The sequence below is a fragment of the Bidens hawaiensis genome, unplaced genomic scaffold, assembly GCF_021521415.1.
Source record: "Bidens hawaiensis isolate Kalapana, Puna unplaced genomic scaffold, B.hawaiensis_p1.1 tig00002977_1, whole genome shotgun sequence".
NCBI classification, from domain to species: domain Eukaryota; kingdom Viridiplantae; phylum Streptophyta; class Magnoliopsida; order Asterales; family Asteraceae; genus Bidens; species Bidens hawaiensis.
The window spans coordinates 1102067-1125465 of record NW_027491160.1 but is presented as its reverse complement, the minus strand read 5'-3'; the positions used below and the strand labels follow the sequence as shown (position 1 = coordinate 1125465).

General features: G+C 43.0%; 2 protein-coding genes across 2 annotated transcripts; both read left to right on the top strand.

The window, feature by feature from the left end:
- Positions 1–8352: 8352 nt before the first annotated feature.
- LOC143621881 (uncharacterized) lies at positions 8353–8718 on the top strand. Its single transcript, XM_077093171.1, has one exon. It carries the CDS (start codon positions 8353–8355, stop codon positions 8716–8718), a length of 366 nt encoding a protein of 121 aa, XP_076949286.1.
- A 451-nt stretch (positions 8719–9169) lies between these two features.
- On the top strand, positions 9170–10084 carry LOC143621880 (uncharacterized). Its single transcript, XM_077093170.1, has one exon. The coding sequence runs from the start codon at positions 9170–9172 to the stop codon at positions 10082–10084; it is 915 nt and encodes a 304-aa protein (XP_076949285.1).
- Positions 10085–23399: the final 13315 nt, after the last annotated feature.

Sequence of the window (23399 nt, the reverse complement as noted above, 5' to 3'; positions counted from 1 at the left end):
GAAAGAATTTGAAGGACTTGCGGATGAAGAAATTGAATAAATGGAAATGAAAATTGGGCAAGGGTTACTTGTTTGTGGTGATGGTCTGGTCTGGTCAGGTCATGTCAATGTATGTATGATGTATGTTTCTTGACCGGTCATTACTCTAGATATAGCTAATCCTTTTTTTTTATAGATATTCTTTGGAAATATAAGAATAAACTATGTTTTGATTAAAAACAAGTATTTGAATGTTATGTTGGAGCGCATTACATGTTTGAAAGCGGTTGTGCGTTTGAGTGAGAATGCGGTGGGAACTCCGTTAGTATAAGTTTTCGATTTGGTACAGTAAAAGGGTTGAATGTTGTGGTTAAAGTTGAATGGCTAAAAGTTTTCTGGCAAAGTTTGGTGATTATAAGATAAAAGTATTATGATAAATGTTTAATTACTAAAATAGATGGGCCAAAAAGTAAATATTTGAACCTTATGCGGCAAAACTCTTAATAACTAAACTGTATAATTTGCCTTTCAATTATATTAGAAGGGCCGAAAGCTAACTATTTGAAATTTATTTGAGGGAAGAAAAGCTAAGCAGTATTTACAACAACGTCCTCAACAATCAAAAGAGTGATAACAAAGACACTGATGTGTACAAGTTGGCTAATGATTGACACACTTCCAGATATAAGCATGTGTTTGCCCACAAGAGAGCTTGGGAAGCTGTAAACATTTTTCCAAAGCAGTTTCCAATGTCGTATGAGGTTGAGCCGGTGAAAAAGGTCAAATATAGCACCGGTGGTTTGGATGCACCTTTTATCATTGACCTTAATTTGGAAGATTTGGAGGCTGAAAATCTGTTGGAACCAATCATGAGAAACAAAGCAAAGGTGGGGACATCATCAAAATAGTATCGTAGATCCTAAAGTGGAAGCTTGAGGATGAATTTGAAATGTTTATAGACATGTAATTGGAAAAGATGCAGTTGAAGGAGAAGTCAAGCCATAAAGCGATCGAGATAGAAAGGAAAAGTTGAGCGAAGAGGAAGCCGAGATGAATGATTTCCAAATCATAACAACTAATACTGTCAATTTTATTGGATCGGAATTTGAAGTGGTGTTATACTTTTTAATAATTTTTACTACAACATACTCCTTATATCCACTTTGTTATAAAACAGTAGCTACCTAAATAGTTAATGTGTACATTATCATTAAAGTTCATTTGGGTTTTCTTTTCTCGTGTTTTTTTACCGAATGCTAACGAAAAATTAGAATTTTTGTAAATTTTCACTAAATTACTATATATTTTAATTTTGAACTTTCTTCATAGATTTTTACCATTTATTCATCTACACGCTTTACTTCAAATACATTATGCGTAGCATGTTGTACTTGATTGAATATATTACTCGCAATAGCTTTTGAACCCGTGCATTACACGAGATTTGTCAAATGATAAAAATATATAAGGTCCATTATTTGAAAGAAATAAAATTTATGCTATGTCACTTATAAAAATAAATAAGGTTCATTATTTAAAGATGAAAAAATTACTATATTCATACTATGTATGTTTATAGTTGATCTATCTTTATCCAATATTAATAATTTTAGGCTCATCTACTCTTTTCCGTTTTTAGTCAATGAAAATGTAAGCATATGTGTAAAATCCTCAAACTTACTCTACAAGATGCAAGTTTCTATTATGTTACTAGAGGTGGGCATACAAACCGGTTAACCAAACCGAACCGAAAACTGAACCGTAACCTAACCGGTTTAAACCCGATTTTGTGAAAACCGGTTTTGAGGACCTGTAAACCGCCGGGTTAAGACCGGTTTGGTGTTTTTTAAGTGTAACCGGATTGAACCCGATGGGTTTGAACCGGTTCAAAAAAAACCGGTTTGACCCGGTTACAAACCGGTTTGTAGATGTAAATTAGTGGTAGATATTTATGCGCATTCAATGTCTTTTAATATGATCATTTTCAATGAAAAATCATTTAAAGATGCCTTAAATATAATAAATATTTTAATGATTCAACCAAATACATTCCATGTTTATCATAATATTATCATATAATATAATATAATACAATATAGAGACTATATTAGAATATTTTAAGTCAAAGTTCCAAATTTTAGAGTAAACCAATTAAGAATAACAAATATATCCGTTCAACACCAATATGAAAAACCGGTTCGAATTACAAATGCATTTAATATGCATTTAATTTAAAAATATGGAAACTAGTTTTTCTTTATGCATTTAATACATTAATTGGTGCAAGTCTCAAACAAATAAAGTCTGCAAGTGTCATTTTGAATTCCAACACAAGCAACATGCAAACCCGGTTTTAAACTGATTCATTAAAAACCGGTTGGGAACCAACCCGAACCGGTTAGACCAGTTTGTGACTTTCATTGCAGAGACCCGGTTCAGGTTCAAACCGGTTTTGACTTTTTTGACTTAAAACCGGTTCGGTTTAACCCGAAACCGGTTTAGGTCAAAAAACCGGTTTGTGCACCTCTATATAAAACCATCAACACCTACATTATTGATTTTACTGAAAATCGACCTTCAATAAGTTATAATTAGGATTATTGTAGAGCAATAATGGTAATTAGCATATTGAAATTAATACCTAAAACGATACTTACATTCTTCATATAGGTGATGAGAGATGAAATCTAGTTGAAGCAATGTCCGATTCTTAGCTTTGAAGGCAGTGTTTCAATAATTGAAATACGCAAATGAAGTTGAAGGACTTATTTGTGAAGAAAAGAGTTAATATTGAAGAGTCGTTAACGAATAATTGTTTCGGTGTAACATCGATTGAACATGGAGCGATTGAAGATGTATCGTACAATGGATTTTAGGGTTATTTGAGAAATTGATAAAAAGGGGTTTCTCCATTGTTTTGATGAATGACAGATTGAATATGGATGAAAGTTAAACAGTTGTAAACAATGGAGGAGGGACATCGTTTGACGGAAACAATTGGGCGGCGTAAGAAATTAGGGTTTAGATGTTGAGAACTATGAACGGATATATTAAAATGGGAATCGGGTCATACCAAATTAACGGGTCGCGTGTGTTTGACTACGCAGTTAATGCGGTAAAAAATCGGTCAGCGGTCAAGGGCCGCTATGTGAGATATAGGTTATCGCAGTGGGATAGTGGTAAGAAAGCGGTAATTTTAATATCATGCATCATATATTTATATATATATATATATATATATATAAATAGTAATATCAAAAGTAAAAAACGCAAAAGTATCAATAACTGAAACATGATTCAATCATAAGCAATGAAATCTTTTTCCGAGTCCACATCAACCAAGGAATCGTTGGTAAACAAAAGAGCGAGAACATGCTTTTCTAGGGCTTGGATAAAAAACTGGTTATAAACAAATAAAATATCAAATTTGAAGTTTGAGCTATTTTGATCTTTTCTTAATTTAGCCCAAATATACCAAACTTGAAAATTGGTAGTATGACCGCTATCGATGAATAAAAATTCGATCAAATAGCGGCCAATAGCACTGCTAATAACAGTTCCGCTATTCTGGACCGCTATTGGCACCGCTATTTTGCAAAGGCCCGGCTGCCCGCTAACCGCTATCCCACCGCTATTGACTGTATAGGTGTTTGATAATATCTTGATATAAATTTAATGGCTAATAGGTAGAAATTAGATATATGAAAACTTAATGACATGGAACCCTTATAGACAACTACACATTATGGTACTTTAATAGATTAGTAAGATAATTTTGGGCTTCGTTTTGCCTAACAATTTGTCAAATCAAGAATATCTCTTTCATCCAAAACGGACTTTTAACTCTTCACAGGTGGCCTACTCTCAAGTAACAACACATTCCAACAACATCCAACAAGCTCAACACATTATTACAAAAATTATGCATGCAATGCAAAAGATATTCTTTCACCTTCAAAACTTCTAAAGTACACAAATAATATTTTTAAAAACTCTTTACATGTATTTCAACCCAAAAATGTTTAAAAGGAGGCATGAAAGCCTCACCTAATACAGTAATGAACTTATGATTTGTCTGAATATAGTATGCAAAACGCCTAAACTCGACATGATTGTTAGTAAACCATATCCTCGATTGATTTCCCTATGCATTTTTCGTGCTCTCTCTTAGACGTATGCATTTCTTTACATGTTGATGTCCGTAAAACCATTGCAGTAGATCCAAATTTAATGATTTTTCGCATGATACCAAAGTGATCGTTTGGACATAAAACTTAATAAATTTAATGCCCATAAATAATATAACTATTTTTGTGATGTTTCGTACTTTCAGTATTTCATACATAGAGAGAACAACCTTTTTTTGGCATGTAGAGACACACATAGGTATTACCCATACATCGATCAATCATGTGCTGCCACCTCATTTCTATCCTTAATTACCCACAAACCACAAAATTATTGGCAGTACCTACAAGTACCCTAGAACTTTTTAATTTATTTTAATTCTACAATGGTTAACAATGAAACAATTTTATGGATTGAAGCCATGCACCTTATCAAGAGATGGCGTTGAAATGTGGTTTGAAAGTCATACATCCTACCCTTGCAGGTGGCCCGTATTAGTAGAGAGTTAGTTAATCATGGAGTTGGAGACGTGCACTAATTGACTAATTGTCCACTGTTTTGGAAACGCGACATCCTGACAAATTGACAACTGTAAGCTGATGATTGGACCATCAATACCTTTTGCATTCTCAACCCTAGTAATTGACATGGCTCTAAAACAGGCCCCTATGTAATATGGACTTTACAAATCAATCCCTTAACGAAATGGTGGCCATGATTATTACATGTTAAAGAGAGAACATAAGGATAAGTTTAAGATGACATATACAATGGATCGATAAATGATTAAAAAGACAGTAACGACACAAACTCCACAATTTTCTCACTTCTCTCTCCCTTTAGCTTACCGTTCAACAGTTTACATATATAATAGTGTAGCGCATGATACCACCATATATCACATGGATCCGTACACTCATACTTAGACGTGCGGGTCGCAAATTCACTACTTACTAGTTATTGTTAACTACTCGAGATCTGCTGCAAGTCATAAGTGAATATGGCTTGATTGTTATTCAAGTTGTAGAGATTGAACGCTTCCTTGAGGTCTCTGATTCTATTAGTTCCAATTCATTGCATCTTCGCAAGGTTCAACTTTGCCATAGAAGGCGTTAGGGTTCTTTTGAAAAGACAACTCAACCAGAAAGAAGCGATTAGAGAGAGAATAGCACACATAATATGAAAGCAAAATACATGTACATGAACATGTAAAACAATCACATCTAGAATATATCGCACAGTCGGCTTTGCTACTTGCATGGATAATATGAACCGTAACATAACGCGGGACAAAGTTGTTTTCGTTTTTAATATATATTACATAAATTTTAGGCAATCATGACGCAATAAATCATTATTTACTATTTAAAGAGTGGAGTTAGTGGACACAAAACACCAAACAATATTTGAATACCTTAAGTTTAAACTTAAGAGAGTATAGCTTTTGATGTTCGATTTATTTATACATATATTAACTTGTTAACTTAGGCGTTTTATTAGTTTAGTCTAGGAACTTTGGTACTTCATATGTGTTTATTGTGTTTCAGGTCACAGATACTTAACGCGCTTATTTTGAACCTGTACGTGCATGGAATGAAGACCCGGGATGTCCAGCACGCAAACCGAGGCATTTATTTGGAGTTGCTGAGTGAAGCCACCCATCGCGTAGTGCGATGGGTGTGGAAGTCAGGGTGCGATGCCTTAATTTATGAATGCGTTGACTTTTGGTCCATCGCGTAGCGCGATGGACCTGGGAAGGAGACCATCGCACTACGCGATGGTCCCCAGAATCGTGAAAGTTAGGGTTTCATTTTATATTTCGTTTTGACGACCCTAGACGCCATCATTCACTTTCCAGGGGTTTTTAGAGCATCAAGGAGGAGAACCATCACTTTCAATCATCTCAAGGCCATAGATATGATCCATAACATCATAACCGAAGCCCGAGAGATGCCGAGACGCGGCTAGATCCTTCGAGTCATACATAAGAGTAAATATGTATAAGATTATACATTTATTTAAACTAGTTTGATGTCTTGTGTAAAAACATAGACATATCTATACTTATAATAACACGCATATCTAGTAGCTATTTACACATTTAATTTCATAAAATGCTATAAAAGTACAAAAGTATGATTATCTATTAAACTTTTTTAAAAAAATATATTGTAGTGTATATACATTTTCAAACTATTGCCTAGTAGAGTCTACCAAATATATCTATATTTTTGATAATTACTTAAACATAATTTGCAACCTTCAACTATATATATGAGGTCTATTAACATAAATATATAAATACGATTTTTCTTTAAAATAGGTATATAGTGTAATATTAATTTATTTACTATTACTTATAAAGATAAATATGTGAGATATAGCATATTAAACTTAGCGTATCACCAACGAGTCGTACCACGCCTAGGTCTAGGTTGTTGGATGAACACATAGCATAAACCGATATAACTAATATGTCGTACCGACCCTAATTATGGCCCGTACTTGTCTTAGGACACGCTTAGGTTGGATACCGTCAAGATCTTTTGTCATTACTACTCATCGACACCGAGGTGAGTTTCACAACCACTTTTTACTGTTTTACTATTTTTGGGGTGGAAACATACTTAATCTTTTAATGCGTAATAAATGATCTTTATATAATCATAAGTAACTCGAGGCCCTTAGATCTTCAGATCAATGCGTTCTATAATCATTAACTATGGATTTAGCCGGGGAATATGTGGGTAGTACTATCGGGATTGATCCCCCGCTCATGGTTAGTAGCTCTAACCAACGTGATAATGGGTGTATATATTCTAACTTTATACCGTGGTGTTACGGTACCGGGCAAGCAATAACAGATGTAGGGTCGATTATAGGCTCATGTGTTATATATCAATTCGTACTCCTTGCAAGTTTACGGAGGATCATGCATTACATTATTCTTATACCTTACATGTTTTAAATTCTTTATTTGACATAAACGTTTTAACTTTTGGAAACAAATGTTTTATATTGTGTCATTAAACGTGTGAGCTCACCAACATTATGTTGACGTTTTCAAGTATGTTTTTCAAGACGCTAAACAAGTAAGAAGAAGTATTGTGGGTACCAAGCATTGCATGTCGGATCACCTATTTTGGAGGATTGTTGTCTATAACTTAACTTGTTTTTAAGTCATAGACTTGGAAATCGTATAACTAAGTCATGTTTTGAAATACTTTTAAACCTTTTATCTTGTAAAATAATTAAACTATTTGGTGATCTATGAATGTGATGTTTGCTTTAATCAATAGCTGTGATTATCCATGATTCGTCGCACGCTCGCGTTTCCGCCAAGGCGGGGTGTGACACATAATGATAGGGGATTATGATGCTTAGGCTAGTACTAGGGTTAGAAGTAGTTGTCGTGGTATGTGCTTACGCGCCACATATAGGACTAGGAGATCAAGAAAAGAAAGAGTTTTGGATAATTTAGATGCAGTTGTGGGGGGCATACCTAGGAATGAGACAATTTGTATAGGAGGTGATTTTAATGGTCATATTGGGATGGACGGGGATGGTTTTCATACTGTACATGGGGGGTTTGGCTTTGGTAATAGGAATGAGTCAGGAACGGATCTTCTAGACTTCGCGGTGGCTCACGACTTGGGTATCATAAACTCAATCTTTTAAAAGAGGGATTCACAGTTGATTACGTTTAGCAGCGGGGGATGCAAGACGCATATAGACTATTTATTGATGAGGCAAGGAGATCGACGTCAGTGGAAGGACTGCAAAGTTATACCACGGGAGATAGTAGTAACACAACATCGATTGTTAGTGGCGGATATAGAGATGAGAAATAGGCTGCCCGGAAGGGAGAAGAAATATACACCAAGGATTTGTTAGGGAAATTTAAAGGATGGAAAGGCTCCTCTTTACAAGAATAGAGTGCTCTTGCCGCCACTAGTTGGACTAAATGGGGATGCAATCCAAATGTGGGAGGCTATGGCGATAAAGATTACTCAAGTGGCTAAGGAGACTCTCGGGGTCACAACGGGAATGATATGCAGACATAAGGAGTCATAGTGGTGGAATAAGGATGTGCAAGACAAGATAAAAGGCAAACAAGAGAGTTTTAGAGGGCTTATGAGGTGCACAGACGAAGCGAAGAGAGTGGGTTTGAGGGATGCTTATAAAAAGGCAAAGAAAGAAGCAAAAAAGGTGGTGGCATAAACAAAGACCACAACCTATAAACGGATGTATGAACGACTAGAAACAAAGGAGGGGGAGCATCATATGTTCAAAATTGCTAAAGCTAGGGAGCGTAAGAGGCAAGATTTAGAGGCGGTGAAGTTCATCAAGGGGGAGGATGGACGAGTATTAGTCAAAGAGCAGGACATCAAGTTGAGATGGCAAACCTACTTCCACGGTCTATTCAACAACGGGAGGGCATACCATGGCGAAAACGAGAACATAACAACACAAAGACAACAACGAAATATTTGCTACTGTCGGCGCATCACACAGGAGGAGGTGAGAACCGCAATAAGGAAGATGGGAAGGTCAATGGCGGTTGGCCCAGACAACATACCTATAGAAGTGTGGAGATGTTTGGGTGAGTAAGGAATCTCATGGTTAACTAATTTGTTCAATATTATCTACAAAACTGGTAAGATGCCAGACCAATGGAGGAGTAGTGTCGTAGTCCCCATCTATAAGAACAAAGGAGATGCTCAATACTGTGGAAACTACAGAGGAATTAAGTTGCTAAGCCATACTATGAAACTATGGGAAAGAGTTATTGAGGCTAGAATCAGACGGGAAACTCAGGTTTCGGTTAACCAGTTTGGGTTCATGCCTGGGCGATCTACTACGGAGGCGATACCTATACTAAGAAGATTGATGGAAAAGTATAGAGAGAAAAAAAGAGATCTGCACATGGTGTTCATTGACCTAGAAAAGGCGTATGATAGTGTGCCGCGTCAACTGCTTTGGGATAGCCTTGAGGGTAGAGGGTACCTAGGAAATAGTTCGGGATATGTATGCTAGGACTGAAACAATCGTCCGTTCGCCCATGGGAGATACTACCTCCTTCCCGGTGGAGATAGGCCTTCATCAAGTTTCAGCATTGAGCCCCTTTCTTTTTGCAGTAGTCCTAGATGAGCTGTCAAAGTCGATCCAAGAGATAATCCCGTGGTGCATGATATTCGTAGACGATATTGTGCTAGTTGCTAAGAGTAAACAAGATCTAAACATGAGGCTAGAGGAATGGCGAGTGGCTTTAGAGAGGAAAGGCCTAAGAATTAGTCGCTCCAAGACCGAGTATCTCCATTGTGACTTTAGTGGGGTAAATGGTAATGAGGAGATCCAAATCACCATCGAAGGCCAAGCGGTTCCGCAGACAATAAAGTTCAAGTATTTGGGCTCTTTTGTCCAGAGTGATGGGGGCATTGAGGGTGACGTGACCCATCGCGTCCAGGTAGGCTGGTGCAGATGGAGAGCAGATACAGGAGTTTTGTGCGACAAGAGGTTCCCAACTAAATTAAAGGGGAAATTTTATAGGGTTGCCATTCGACTGGCGATGTTGTATGGAACAGATTGTTGGGCCATTAAGAAGGCACACACACGTAAGCTAGAGGTAACAGAGATGAGAATGTTGAGGTGGATGTGTGGGAATACAAGATCTGACCGAATAAGAAACGACGTTTTTCGGGAAAGATTAGGGGTAGCTAATATATCAGATAAGATAAGGGAGGGGAGATTGAGGTGGTTTGGACACGTAAAGAGAAGACAAACGACAGATCTTGTTAGATCAGTAGAAAACATTACTATAGAGGGCAGGAGGGGTAGAGATAGACCCAAATTGAACTGGGATGAAACGATTAAGCATGATTTGATAAACCTGCGTCTCTCCGAGGACATGGTTGATGATAGGCCTTCTTGGAGACGTAGGATTTTAAGGTTAAGGACTTCTAGGGAAATGATATAGTTTTGGTTTAGAAATATGTCTTAGAGCCATGACTTGACCAGCTTAGTATAATTTGTTTCTGTTACCTGTATTGTCTATTTTTACTATTAATACTGCTATTTATTATATTTATTTTATCTACTTATCATTTTTTTTCCGTTAGTACTAAATATTACACTTTCACAATAGTTTATTTTATACTTTATTTACTATTCTACTATTATGTTGCTTGTCTTTGGAGTCGGGGGTCCCTCGAAAGCAGCCTCTCTATTCCTCAGGGATAGAGGTAAGGCTTGCCTACATCCCACCCTCCCCAGACCCTACTAATAGTTTTGCTATGTGTGGGATTTACTGGGTATGATTGTTGTTGTTGTAGACTGCTAAAATAAAACAGAAATCTTTAAATAAGCTGAAATTTAAATAAAAAAGTCATTCAACATCGAAATATAAATAATAGTCAAACAACAGTGCAATAATATTCATAAAACAAGAACATTTTTTTCAAATAATCTATTCGGTACTTTGCATTAACTGCTCCGCAATTTTATCTCGTAACTACGTCATATATTCACGATCTGATGCATTGCCATGCGCTTCAACCTCGTCTTCATCAGCAACGTGCACATGAGTATTTCTAAATGACACATCCGGTTGATCGTATTGTTCAAATAACTCATCACTCAAACCTTCTTTTCTAATACAAGAAATCGAACCAAAACATAATCAATATTCAAGTGGTTAATTAACATTAATAAACAATAAAACCTAAACCTAAGTATCTACCTAACAAGATTCATAAGTTAATCCTAAGATAGAAAACAATAATTGTTTCAATGTTCAAATATAATACAAGAAATCAAACCAAAACATAATCAGTATTCAAAACACATATAACAAATCTAATACAAGAAATCAAACCAAAACACAATAATTGTTTCAATGTACAAATCTAATACAAGCTTACCTTGACAAAGATTCCGGTGGTGGAGTTCGCGGTGGTGGAGGAGCGGCGGTGCGGCGCGGAGCGGCAGTGGAGCAACGGCGGTGGTGGAGTTCCCGGTGGTGGAGGTCGGGGAGGAGAAGAAGGGGAGATGGTAGGGGAGGAGATGAAGGAAAGGAGAAGGAGAAGGTAGAATGAAAGGGGCTAGGGTTTGATAGAAGATGTGAAAAGAGGTTGGTCTATGTCTTCTAGGATAAGAGGGTGCAAAGACGTTTTTTAATGAAATGTTTTCAGAAAAACAAACATTTTTCAAGCCTAAAGGTCTGCGCGTGGTCTGCGCGACGTAGACATAAGAGACCAGAAAGATCTTCTGACAAAAAAAACACCACCACCACCATAGAGTTGAACCAAAGAGTTGAGGGTGAAGAAACGTGGATCTACTCACTGGTAGCAGATCTACTTTCCTCGGGTATGATTAAACTGTTTCACCGATGGTTCCTCTGAATCCGTGTTCTTCCACCTACAAAATGAACAGCGCCGTTACTTACCCCTCAGAAAGGGACAGAGGGGTCCTCTTTGGGGTAACCCTCCGGCGTGAGAATCAGTATCTTTGTGGAGAAGATAATAAAGTGTGAGTCAGTGAATCTCAAGAGTATTGCTGAATCGCTGAATACTCTTGATTGTGTGACTGTGTGTTTTCTGTAACTGACTGTGAGTGAATATAATTCAATATGATTGAATGTGATATCACTGCTTGTAACTGTCAATGATTGAGTATGAATGAATGTCATCAAAGTGGAGTTGATGCTGTATATATAGTGCTAGGGTTTCCACTGGTTGGGCTCAGCCTCGTTGGCCTCCTCCAACCGCACTGCGCCACGTGTCCTCTGGGACACCTGGCGCTTTCTCGTTGGTTGTAATCATGTGGTAGCACATGTGTCATGCTGAGTTGTCGACCTTTCATTTGGCAGCTGTCAACATCAGCATATTCTTACTCCTTAAAAAGATGCCTTCTGGAAGATTGTCTGACGTGCACAATCAAGGTTGCCCTGATCCTGATTTGGATAAGGACAAGGTTGATTATGTGTACGTGTGATATGCGCCCATCCTGAGGATGCGCGAAGTCTTCTTTTTATTCTCACGCGCAGATATTTCATGCGCAGGTGTGATATGCACGAGCGTGTGATATGCGCCGCGCGCTGGTGCGCCACGCGCATATGTGACGCGCGAGCATATGTGATGTGCAAGAGCATGTGATATGCGCCGCGCGCATATGTGATGCGCGAGCATATGATGCCTGAGCATGTTTTGTATGCGCCATGCGCCTGGGTTTTGGGTTTGTGCCTTCATAATGTCTTTATCTTGTGGGTTGACCCGCCTTGCTTGGTGTTGAGGCGGGTACATACCTCTTCAAGCCCCCCCAGTCTAATGTGTGTCTTATCTTGCGCGAGCATGGTAAGATAGATATTAGACTCACTGAATTGTCATTTTATAGGGGGTTTTGTCTTTTTCTTGGTTGTTTCCATCGTCGCGCGAAGTTCTATCCATTTGGTTGAAAACGAAAGGTCCAAACACGTGGTTGGTTGGTGATGACGTGCGCCGTAAACGTGTCAGACGTTTCGTGTGCTCGAGGTGCTACAGTTGCCTTTCACGTCCCCTCACACAGCTGTCTTGAACACGTGTCGCACTCGCATTGGTTAGTACCTGCGAGTGGGGGCGCGTCTCTGTTCCGTGGCAGGTCGGTTACATCTTTTTGTCCCCTCACACAGCTGTTAGGGACACGTGTCGCGCCTTCGTTGGGTTGCCCCTACGAGTGGGGGCGCGTGAAATCCGATCAGCTGCCACATTTCTCTCTCCTGGGCCTATAAAAGCAGGCCCTTAGGAAATTTTTATCTTCATCTTCATTGTTGCTAAAATTCAAGTTTCTGCTTTCACATTCTGGTTTGAGTGTTTACATCGATTCGAATCCTCGATTATCGGCTATTACAGTTGTATGTCTGATAGTTCATACTCGTCTAGCCCTTCAATCACCTCCGTTGCCTCTCGAAGACGCCGTGTGAAATCTGTGGTGATGTCGACATTGAAGCAAAAGGGGAAGGGGAAGAAGGTTGTTGAGACCACATCGGAGGAAGTAGGGAGGACCAAGGCCACCAAAAGGTGGAATGAAATCCCCTGCAAATTGAAGCAGGCAGATCTCGACAACCTCATCACCTCTCAGGGCTTTCCCACCCTGTTTGGCTGCATGTTGCCTAGGTCCGGGCAAACGGCGCCGGACCCGCCTGCCGGCTATATATCTCTATATAGCCACTTTTTCACCCACTGCAACCTTCGTCTCCCGATGACAAGGTTTGTGGGTGCACTGCTGAAGTTCTATGGGATTCACATATCCCAAGTCCATCCGTTTGGACTCGTGCGCGTGACTCACTTTGAGTTCATGTGCAAATCCCAGCGCGAGGAACCCACTCCTCGGCGCTTTCAGTATTTTTATAAGGCCAAGATCCAAGACAATTGGATCTCTTTTATTCCTCGCAGTCAGAAGGTGAAGTGCTCCACTGTTTCATTCAAGAGCCTTCATGACTGGTCTGAGAGGTTTTTTTACATTAAGGCCGGTGTGATCCCCATCCGTATGACCATGCGCTCTATCACTTCTGCGCCTGCGGATGAGGGTGTCCTCAAGAACCCAACTGGCGCATGGGTTAAGAAACTGACCGCCGAACCATCCCCCGCGAAGAAAATTTGCGAGGAGGCGCTGGTTGGGGTCGGCATGAGCAGGCTCTGGGCCGACAGCGCGCTTGAGCCCGTTATCCAAGTCGACGGGTTGTGTAAGTTTTTTTTTTTCTTTTTTTTTTTTTTTTTTTTTTTTTGCGCGAACATCGTTCTTTTGCTGATATCATTTAACTTGGCTTTGCGCAGTCACCAAGGATTACATCCTTGCCGCTTATGATGAACATGTGGAGGGCGGCTCCGTCGAACTTGGCGCTGGGGAGGTTGGTTTCCCGGATCGCTTCGATGACCTGTTCATCCCAGTAGATCTGGATTTTGACTTTGACGGTGACGCGCCTGGTAAGCCTTCGCACTTCTGCTCATTCCTTTAGAATACCCAAGTTTATTAACAGTTCTGTCGCTTGTTTTTGTAGATGCGCTTGAAAACTACGAGCTAGAGCTCGCGGAAGAGGAGGAGGAGGAAGAGGAGGCGCCCCTACTAAAGCGCAAAGCTAAGGGGAAATCTGGCGCAGGGGCCAGTAAGAAACAGAAGAAAGATGACACCCCTGTCGCTCATCCCCATGCTCAAACGAAGGGACGTAAGGAAACCCAGGTGTTTACCACAAAGGTTTCTTTAGCTTCTCTGCCTGTGAGAGTGGGCAGACCTCCTGTCCACTTGAGGTATGGTGGCGTCGCCTCCTCCTTTCGCGCGGCTGAAGAGAGAAGTAGTGCCGCGCCTGCAACAGGTATACTTTATTTATCTTCATCTGGCTGAATTGTTACTAAACCTTTGCTCCTTTAAATGTTTGCAGAGGCAGGGACGGTAACAGATCAGCCGAAGGCGGCACAAGGTGCCACGGCTGCGCCGGGGACTCCATCGAAATCCCCTGTTCTACCCTCTGAAAAGGGTAGAATGGATTTTATGGCGATGTTCGATGCGCGAACAGAATTGCGCCAAGGTAAGTTTTGCACATATGTCTTCTGAATTTTTCCCTTTGGAGTCAGTCATAAACAATTTTTCCTTGTTTATTTATTCATAGGAGTTGTAGCTGGCGCAACAGTTGCTGGTGATACTCCTGGCGCCGCTGCCGGCGCCGCTGGTTCTGGTCCTGCTCCTGCTAGTGCTGAGTCTCCCCTTATTGGGATTACCAAGGAGCAGGAAACCGTATTGCGCGCCGAACTGGCGGCGTCGAGACCTCCCTCGCCTCCTCCTGCACGCAGCCCTCCCCGCGAGGCTGGTTTGGAGCCTTCCAGGTCGCAGGAGAAGAGGCCTGTTGAAGAAGATGAGGAGGACGAGGGGGTTCAAGTTGAAGACTCCTTGGGAGACCGCGCCAGCCCTGCGATGCCGCAAGTGTTCGCAGCGCAGACTTCTGGTGGGGCTGGCGCTGACTTTCCTGCTTCATCCCCGCAGGTATGTATTGATTTGTTGGTCCGCTGCGCGTATCTCCATATAAGTATGTTTTATGACTTAGAACTTTTCTTGTGTTTTTGCAGGAAGGTGACCACGTTTACCGCCCGAGATGGAATATTAATGAAGAGAGTTCCTTTCAATCCATGGGCGTATGCGAGGACTTCTGGGCTCATGCCGTGCCTCCTACTGAAAGGAGGTATCAGGAGGAGCGCACCCGCTCGGACTTGCTGAACGACCATGTTTTCGCTGGGTCGGCTTTCTTCGCTGCTTCCCAAGAGCTTCGTCGTGATTATATTGAAGTACGCGACGCTCTTGTGGAAGCTCAGCGAGAGGCTAAGGTGGCCGCCTGGAACCTGTCTGATGCTCGCGCGCGAGCTGAGAAACTCCAGGCGGAGCTCAGTGAAAACCGAGCAAGTGCCAACACCGCATACATCAAGCGCGGGCATGAGCTCCAAGCTGCGCGGGAGAAGCAGCAGTTGGCGGAGGCCGAAGTTGCCAAGTACGCGCGCAGAGTGCGTGTCTTGGAACAGCAGGCCGAGGCGCGTGACCAAGCTATCGTCCAGAGTATCACTGAGAAATCATCACTGGAGAGCGAGGTTGCGCGCCTGAAAAGGGATTTGGCGGCCGCGCCGGCCGATAGAGATGAGGCCTTAGCGACGGCGGCGTCTAGCCAGGAAGCACTTGGTGCTGCGCAGGCGGAGAAAGAAAAAATTTTGGCGGCAGCAGCGTCTGATAAGGAGGAACTAAAAAAGACTAAGGAAACTGTTGAGTTATTAAACTCTCAGGTTCCTGCCCTCGAGACGTCTGTTGCTGGCCTCGCGCAGGATCGCCAATGGCTGGTGTCACAGGGCATGGCTCGCTGCGCTTTGGCGATGAAATATTCCGCCGAGTTTCAAGCCCTTGTGATGGACTGCAATGCCGCCGCGCGTTTGGTGGGCCGAGCTGAAGGGTTTACGGATGGGTATGAATATGGCATGTTGAGGAAGAACCCATCCGAGTACCCTTACAAGAGCGATGCGGCCTGCGCGGACATGGCCGCGGTGGGGGAAAAGTATATGAATACTCCCATCCCCATCCTTATGCAGGTACCTTGATCTTAATGAGTTTTTCTTGACTAACTTTTCTAAGTGTTTTGTACTCATTACTTTTCTAATGATTTACAGATAGCTGCGCTTGCTGACCAGCCCGACCTCGGCGCGCTAAAGAAGTTGCTTGATGATTGCGAGAGGGCTGGTGGCGATGATGGTGGCGCGGGGGATGTTGCCCCTGCCAGCGGCTCTGGCGCGGCGAAAGAATCTGGTCCTGACACCGTTGTGATCGAAGACTCCAATGAGGAGGAAGAACTTGACTATGGTCAGTTCGGGGATGAGGAGCAGACCGCGCCAGATGCTGCGGGAGATGATGAGGGTGATGAAGCGGCTGACGTCGATGTGGAGACTTGAGAAGCCCTTCATCAAATTTTGTATATTTATTTTTTTTTTTTGTTTTTGTACTTGTAATTTGTAACTCCTCATACTTGTAAATTTCAATGCAATGGAATGAAACTTGTTTTCTCCTTCTTTCGTCTCGTGCATTTCCATTCATCTCTTCATGTTTGCTTGTATAGATATAAGATACGGTTGCACGTTAAAATAAGAACAAGGTTGTAAGGAAATTATTCACTTAACCATAGTCCTATTTTGTAAGTGGTTTCGCAGTATCTCGTTTATGCTGACATGCGCGATAACTTTTCACAATTCCTTTTTCGCGCGTCATAGTCGCGCTGTTTTTACATGGAAGTATGAGTTTTAGCCATTACATGTCAGCATGTGTTAGTCAGATATCCACTTTGAATCCTCGCGCGATCTCGACCTGAGACCTTAATAACTATGTTATGGTATGAACTTTGCCTTAGGTTTAAGGAGTTTTATGATCAAGCTGCGCGGGATGTAAGATGGATGTTTGTGAGTGTTTTGAGCTAAGGCTCTTTGTTTTGGGCTAAGGCCCTGACGTATTTAGAGTTAAGACTCATTAACGTGTTTGAGCTAAAGCTCGTAGGTTTGGGCTAAGGCCCTGGCGTTTTAGAGTTAAAACTCGTTAACGCGTTTGAGCTAAGGCTCGCGCATGTATGTTTTACTTCGTTTTATTTTGTTTTGAATTCAATATAGTGTTGTCATATTGATCCAAATTAATAAAGGAAGTGTGAAACACGTATGCAAAGGTAATAGAACAAATATTGAAAGATAGCGCGACAAATATTGAAAGATTGCGCGAATCATCATTCATGATGGCTTAAAAGCCTTGATTACATATTTGAACTTTTTACATGAAGCATTTTCTAAGTTGTGCCGCGTTCCACGCGCGCGGTATCTTTTTTCCCTTCAAATCTTTTAAAGTGTACGCGCCTTTCCCCAAATCTTCTGAAATTTGATAAGGTCCCTCCCAATTGGGGGACATTTTTCCTGGGGGTATCGCGCGACTAGCTTCATTGTTTCGAAGGACAAAATCATTTTTCTTGAAGTGGCACTCTTTAACGCGCTGATTATAATATTTTTCCAGCTTTTTCTTGTATCTGGCTTCATTAATGATAGCCGCTTCTCTGCGCCCTTCAAGCAAGTTAAGGTCCAATCTTCTTTCGCGCTCGTTATCAGTTTTGCTCATCATGAGTACCCTATGGGATGGGCATCCAATTTCTGCTGGGATCATAGCCTCTGTCCCATAGGTTAGGCTGAACGGGGATTCGCCATTGCTAGATTTGCTTAATGTCCTGTGCGCCCACAGGACATTAGGTAACTCTTCTACCCAAGAATGGGATTCTCCCTCCAACCTTTTCTTCAGCCCATTTAGCAAACTTTGATTCGCGCGCTCCACTTGACCATTCCCCTGAGGGTGGTAGACGGACGTGAAGATTTGGTTGATGTGCAATTCTCTGAGCCAGCTTGATATCTTCCTGTCAGTGAATTGTTTGCCATTGTCGCTCACAATTTCCATGGGAAGGCCAAAACGGCAAATGATGTGGCTCCAGATAAATTGCTTCATCGCCTCAGCTGTGATTTTTGCTAGTGGCTTGGCCTCAACCCATTTTGTGAAATAGTCTATCGCCACTACCAAAAATTTCACTCGGCCTTGCGCTTGCGGCAGGGGCCCCACAATATCAATGGCCCATTTGTGGAAAGGCCATGCGGAGGTGACTGGAATCAAGTTGTTCTTTGGACGCATGGTGTTTGACGCGTAGCTCTGACATGCCTTGCATTTTTGGATTTCTTTTAGCGCATCCAAGTACATGCCTGGCCAATAGTAGCCTGAGCTCATCGCCTTGGCAACCACCATGCGCGGACCAGCGTGAATTCCACAGATTCCTTCATGAATCTCCCTAATCACATAGGTTGCTTCTTCAGCATCCAGGCACTTCATGAGCGGTCCAAGATAAGAGCGCCGATATAATGTACTATCAAGTAATTCATAGTTCTGTGCCTTGTGTCTTATCTTTCTCGCCTGTGCGCGATCATCCGGTAACTTCCCCTCCTTCAGGAATTCCATTATTGGAGTTATCCAGGATGAAGGAGTTGTATGAATTACAAGGACCGATTGCGTTTGCACTGACGGGCTGCTCATTATTTCCACCCTGACATCTTTGCCAAAGTGATCAAAATTAGTTGATGCCATTTTACTCAACGCGTCAGCGGACTTGTTTTCGCTGCGCGAGATGTGTATGATTCTGAAGAAGTCAAACTGCTCAACGAGCTTTTTTGCCTGCTCTAGATACAGAGGCATTGTGTTCTCCTTGGCGTCATATAGGCCGTTGACCTGAGCAGCTACCAAGTAAGAATCAACATGCGCCTCTAGTCTTTTAACCCCAAACTTGCGCGCGATGCGCAGACCAGCCAGCAGGGCTTCATACTCAGCCTCATTGTTGGTACTCTTGAAGTCCAACCTGATAGCATAAGTATATTCATGATTATCAGGGTCCACCAGTTTGAGGCCTGCGCCGGACCCTTCGCTGTTGGAGGCTCCATCAGTGAATAGCCTCCAAACATCTTCTTCATCATTTGCTCGCGGAGGGTCTACCTCGCGCTGAGCTTCTTCAATCTTTCCCTCTGGGATTTCCGTGATGAAATCCGCCAAAACTTGACCCTTTATCGCTGGACGGGGCTTATAAGTGATCGTGTGTTCACCTAATTCCAGCGCCCACTTTGTCAGCCTTCCGGAGAGCGCGGGGCGTCGCAAGACTTGCTGGATGTTGTAACCAGTCAGAACTTCAATAGGATGACCATTGAAGTATCTATGGAGCTTGCGCGACGCGTGTGTTAGTGACAAAACTAACTTTTCCATGATGGAATAGCGCGTCTCAGGGTCTGTGAGCACCCGACTCACATAGTATATCGGCGTTTGTATCCCCTTGCGATCCACCAATAATACTGCGCCGATCGCGCGGTCTCCAGCTGACAGGTACAATGTAAGGGTCTCGCCAGGAAGTGGAGCTGTGAGCGCTGGCAACTTTATGAGACATTCTTTTATCTCAGTGAAAGCTTGCTCAGCCTCAGGCGTCCACTTGAATTGGCTCTTCTTCAAACAGTTCCTCAAGGTGTTAACGAATGGAGTAGATTTGCTGGCGTGGTTCGCCAGGAACCTGTTGATTGACACCAATCTACCATTCAGCTTCTGAACCTCTTTCATGGTGGATGGTGAAGGCATGTCAAGGATGGCTTCCACCTTTTCAGGGTTCACCTTGAAACCATCCTTAGTGACCATTACACCAAGAAATTTCCCCTCTTCTGCGCCGAAAGTACATTTGCTCGGGTTGAGCTTCATGTTAACCTCCGTTAGGCGCTGAAGAGTTTCCTCGATGTCTTTGAGCATTTGTCTCTCCTCCCTGCTCTTGATCACCAAATCATCGACGTAGACTTCTAGATTTCTTCCGATTTGTTCACTGAAAACCGAATCCATAAGTCTCTGATAGGTTGCGCTCGCATTCTTTAAACCAAAGGGCATTTTTGTGTAACAAAAAACACCCTTGTCGGTTCTGAAGGCCGTCTTGTCTTCATCCTGTGGTGCCATTTGAATCTGGTGATAGCCTTTGTAGGCATCCAGGAAACATTTGAGCTTGAATGGCGCCACGGAGTCCACCTTTGCGTCGATGTTTGGGAGGGGGTAACAATCTTTCGGACATGCTTTGTTGAGGTCCTTGAAGTCAATACACATTCTCCATGACCCGTTGCTTTTCTTTACCATCACAGGATTGGCTACCCATGTCTGGTATCGAATCGGGCGGATGATGTTTGCGCGCAACAGGTCCTCCACTTGCTCATTCATGGCCTTCGCCTTTTCATCCCCCATGATTCTCTTTTTCTGTGCAATTGGCTCCACCGACTTAAACGTGTTAAGAGAATGTTGCGCCAAGTTTCGCGGTACCCCCGTCATATCGGAGTGTTGCCACGCGAAAACCGACGTGTATTTTGTGAGCAACTTTTTCATTCTCAATCTCGTTTCGTCTGAAATGGTAGCGCCAATTGTGACCGTTTGCTCTGGAAATTTGTGGTTTAAAATCCACTTCTCTGGCGCATTGTCAGCCATTGTAAGTTTCATTCTCCCTTCCCGCGGCGTGTTTGTCACTGCGCACAAATGATCGCGGTAAACAAATGCTACGCCTGTTGGTGTAGGGATCCCCAAAGCGCCGTGCGCTGGCGACGGTACAGCATTAAATTGGGCAATCGTTCCCCTACCCAGGATCATATTGTGGCATGACGTGGTGGGCAAGACCAAGAAGTTGACAACTTCGGCTCGCTTGTGCTCAGCATCCCCCATAGTTAGTTCAAACTGAATCTGGCCTAGGGGATGTATGATTTCATTTGAGACACCACAGATTGGTGCGTTCACAATTTCGAGCCGCGCTTGGTCTGCCGGGTCTAACTTTCTGAAACACTGCTCATACATAATGTCAGATTCGCTTCCAGTGTCCACCAGGACCTTTGACACTTCGTAATGAGCAATGTGTGTGGTAATGACTAGAGGACTGCTTATTGAAGGGCCTCCCCTGATTCTTGGGAAGATGACTTGCTGCTCGCGCCAATCTCCGTGGATTTGCGCGCTTCTCTTTCTTGACGTCTGCCCTTGTCGTCCCCCCTCAGCCACACAGATTCTTTTGTACTTCTTGCTGGCAGAGGCTCCTTCCGGTTGCTCATTTTCTATTCTTTGGTTTTTTACCAAGTGAGCCAGCCTGCCTGACTTTACATCCTTCTCGATCGCATCCTTTAAATGATGGCATGCATCGGTGTTGTGGCCCGGGGACCTGTGAAATTCACAATATTTGCCACTGTTTTGCGGTCCCTTGTAGTGTAGTTGTTTGGGGGGCTTGAATTGGACATTCTCAGTACTTAACACCTGTGAAGGTGTTTTAGTGAGGGGCGTCCATATTCTTGGCAGAGGTCTGCTAGGATCTCTGCCGCCCTCCCTCTTGTCACCCTCCCCGCGATTACGAACTTCTTTTTGGGGCTGTGGTGAGGTTGGTTGCGCTTGTTTTTCCGCGGAAGAAAAACTTGTTGGCTGCAACCTGGACCATACAGAGTTCTGTTTGGCCCTCTTATCTTTGCCGCGCGGTGACTCTGCCTGATGCGCTCTTTCTCTTGCCCTATCTTGGGCAATCTGTTTCTCATTTCTCGCGAAAACTCGCGATGCCTCCATTAACTTGGCCCACGTGGTGGGCATACCATCTTTGCTTACAAGAGCCCGGCGGAGTTGGTCACTGCGCGCGCCTTGTATAAAGGCCACGCGCAGGAGCTGCTCAGTTATGCCCCCGATTGCCAGGGATTCCTGATTGAAACGAGTGATGTAATCTTCAATCGTTTCATCATTCCTGCGTATGCAGTGCATGATGTCATCAGGATCGCGCGTGTGCCTGCGCTGCTGTACGAAGTGGGCTTGGAACTTTTCTAATAGTTCCTCGAACCCATCAATTTGCCCTGTCGGCAAGCTCTCGAACCATACCCGCGCTGCGCCCGTGAGGCAGCGAGCAAACATATGACACCATGTTGGCATCGTCCAGCTCTCTAGGTTTCCCGTGTTATAGAAACCTTGCAAAAAGTCATCTGGATCTGTTGTGCCATCATATTTGCCCAGACCACTTGGCATCTTTGTCTTGTGCTGGATGGGAGCCTGCGCGATGCGCGCAGTAAACTTTGAGTGTTTTACCAGGATGGCTGGTCTATAGGGCGTGGTTACGTCCACTTGCCCTCTGATCGGTGGGATGTACGGCATGTGCAGATCCAGATCTGCTCTGGCTCCAGGCGCCATGTTCACAGGCGCGCGAAGCTGTGAGCCTCCTGCATGAGTATCCCGTGTCTTCCTCATGCTATGCACTTCTTCATCACTGAACTCAGTGTGTGCAGTGTGAACAGAATGTCCCTCTTCCGGCGCGCGCGGCCTCTTTGTAGTCTGCTTATCAAAAGCTTGCCTTTGTGCTTGGTCGGCTAGCTTCTTCTGCTTGACCATGTCGTTGTATTTTTCAATCAGACGCCGCTGCTCGTTTATGAGCCATTCATTCGGATCATTTGCTTCATCTTCTGGACCCATTGGTCCTTTCAGCTTCGCGCCGGCCATATTTTGTAACGTGTGATCGTCTGGAGGAGTTTCAGTCTGGCCGTGAGGGGTTGTGACGAAGGGACGGTTGCTGGTGGTACGCGTAGAATCACGCGGAACCCTCAGAACCTGCTGTCCGTCGTTAACACCCTCACGTTCAATATCCTCCAGAGCTTGATCAACGTTACGAACTCCAGAAACCATGGTGATTGATTTTTTTGTAGATCTGGATGAGATCTGATTGCCGTTTGTAACAGTGGATGGCGCCAATGAAGAAACGTGGATCTACTCACTGGTAGCAGATCTACTTTCCTCGGGTATGATTAAACTGTTTCACCGATGGTTCCTCTGAATCCGTGTTCTTCCACCTACAAAATGAACAGCGCCGTTACTTACCCCTCAGAAAGGGACAGAGGGGTCCTCTTTGGGGTAACCCTCCGGCGTGAGAATCAGTATCTTTGTGGAGAAGATAATAAAGTGTGAGTCAGTGAATCTCAAGAGTATTGCTGAATCGCTGAATACTCTTGATTGTGTGACTGTGTGTTTTCTGTAACTGACTGTGAGTGAATATAATTCAATATGATTGAATGTGATATCACTGCTTGTAACTGTCAATGATTGAGTATGAATGAATGTCATCAAAGTGGAGTTGATGCTGTATATATAGTGCTAGGGTTTCCACTGGTTGGGCTCAGCCTCGTTGGCCTCCTCCAACCGCACTGCGCCAC

Excerpts from the sequence above, each read along its gene's own strand:
- LOC143621881 (XM_077093171.1), top strand. The coding sequence starts at position 8,353 with ATGTATGAACGACTAGAAACAAAGGAGGGGGAGCATCATATGTTCAAA.
- LOC143621880 (XM_077093170.1), top strand. The coding sequence starts at position 9,170 with ATGGGAGATACTACCTCCTTCCCGGTGGAGATAGGCCTTCATCAAGTT.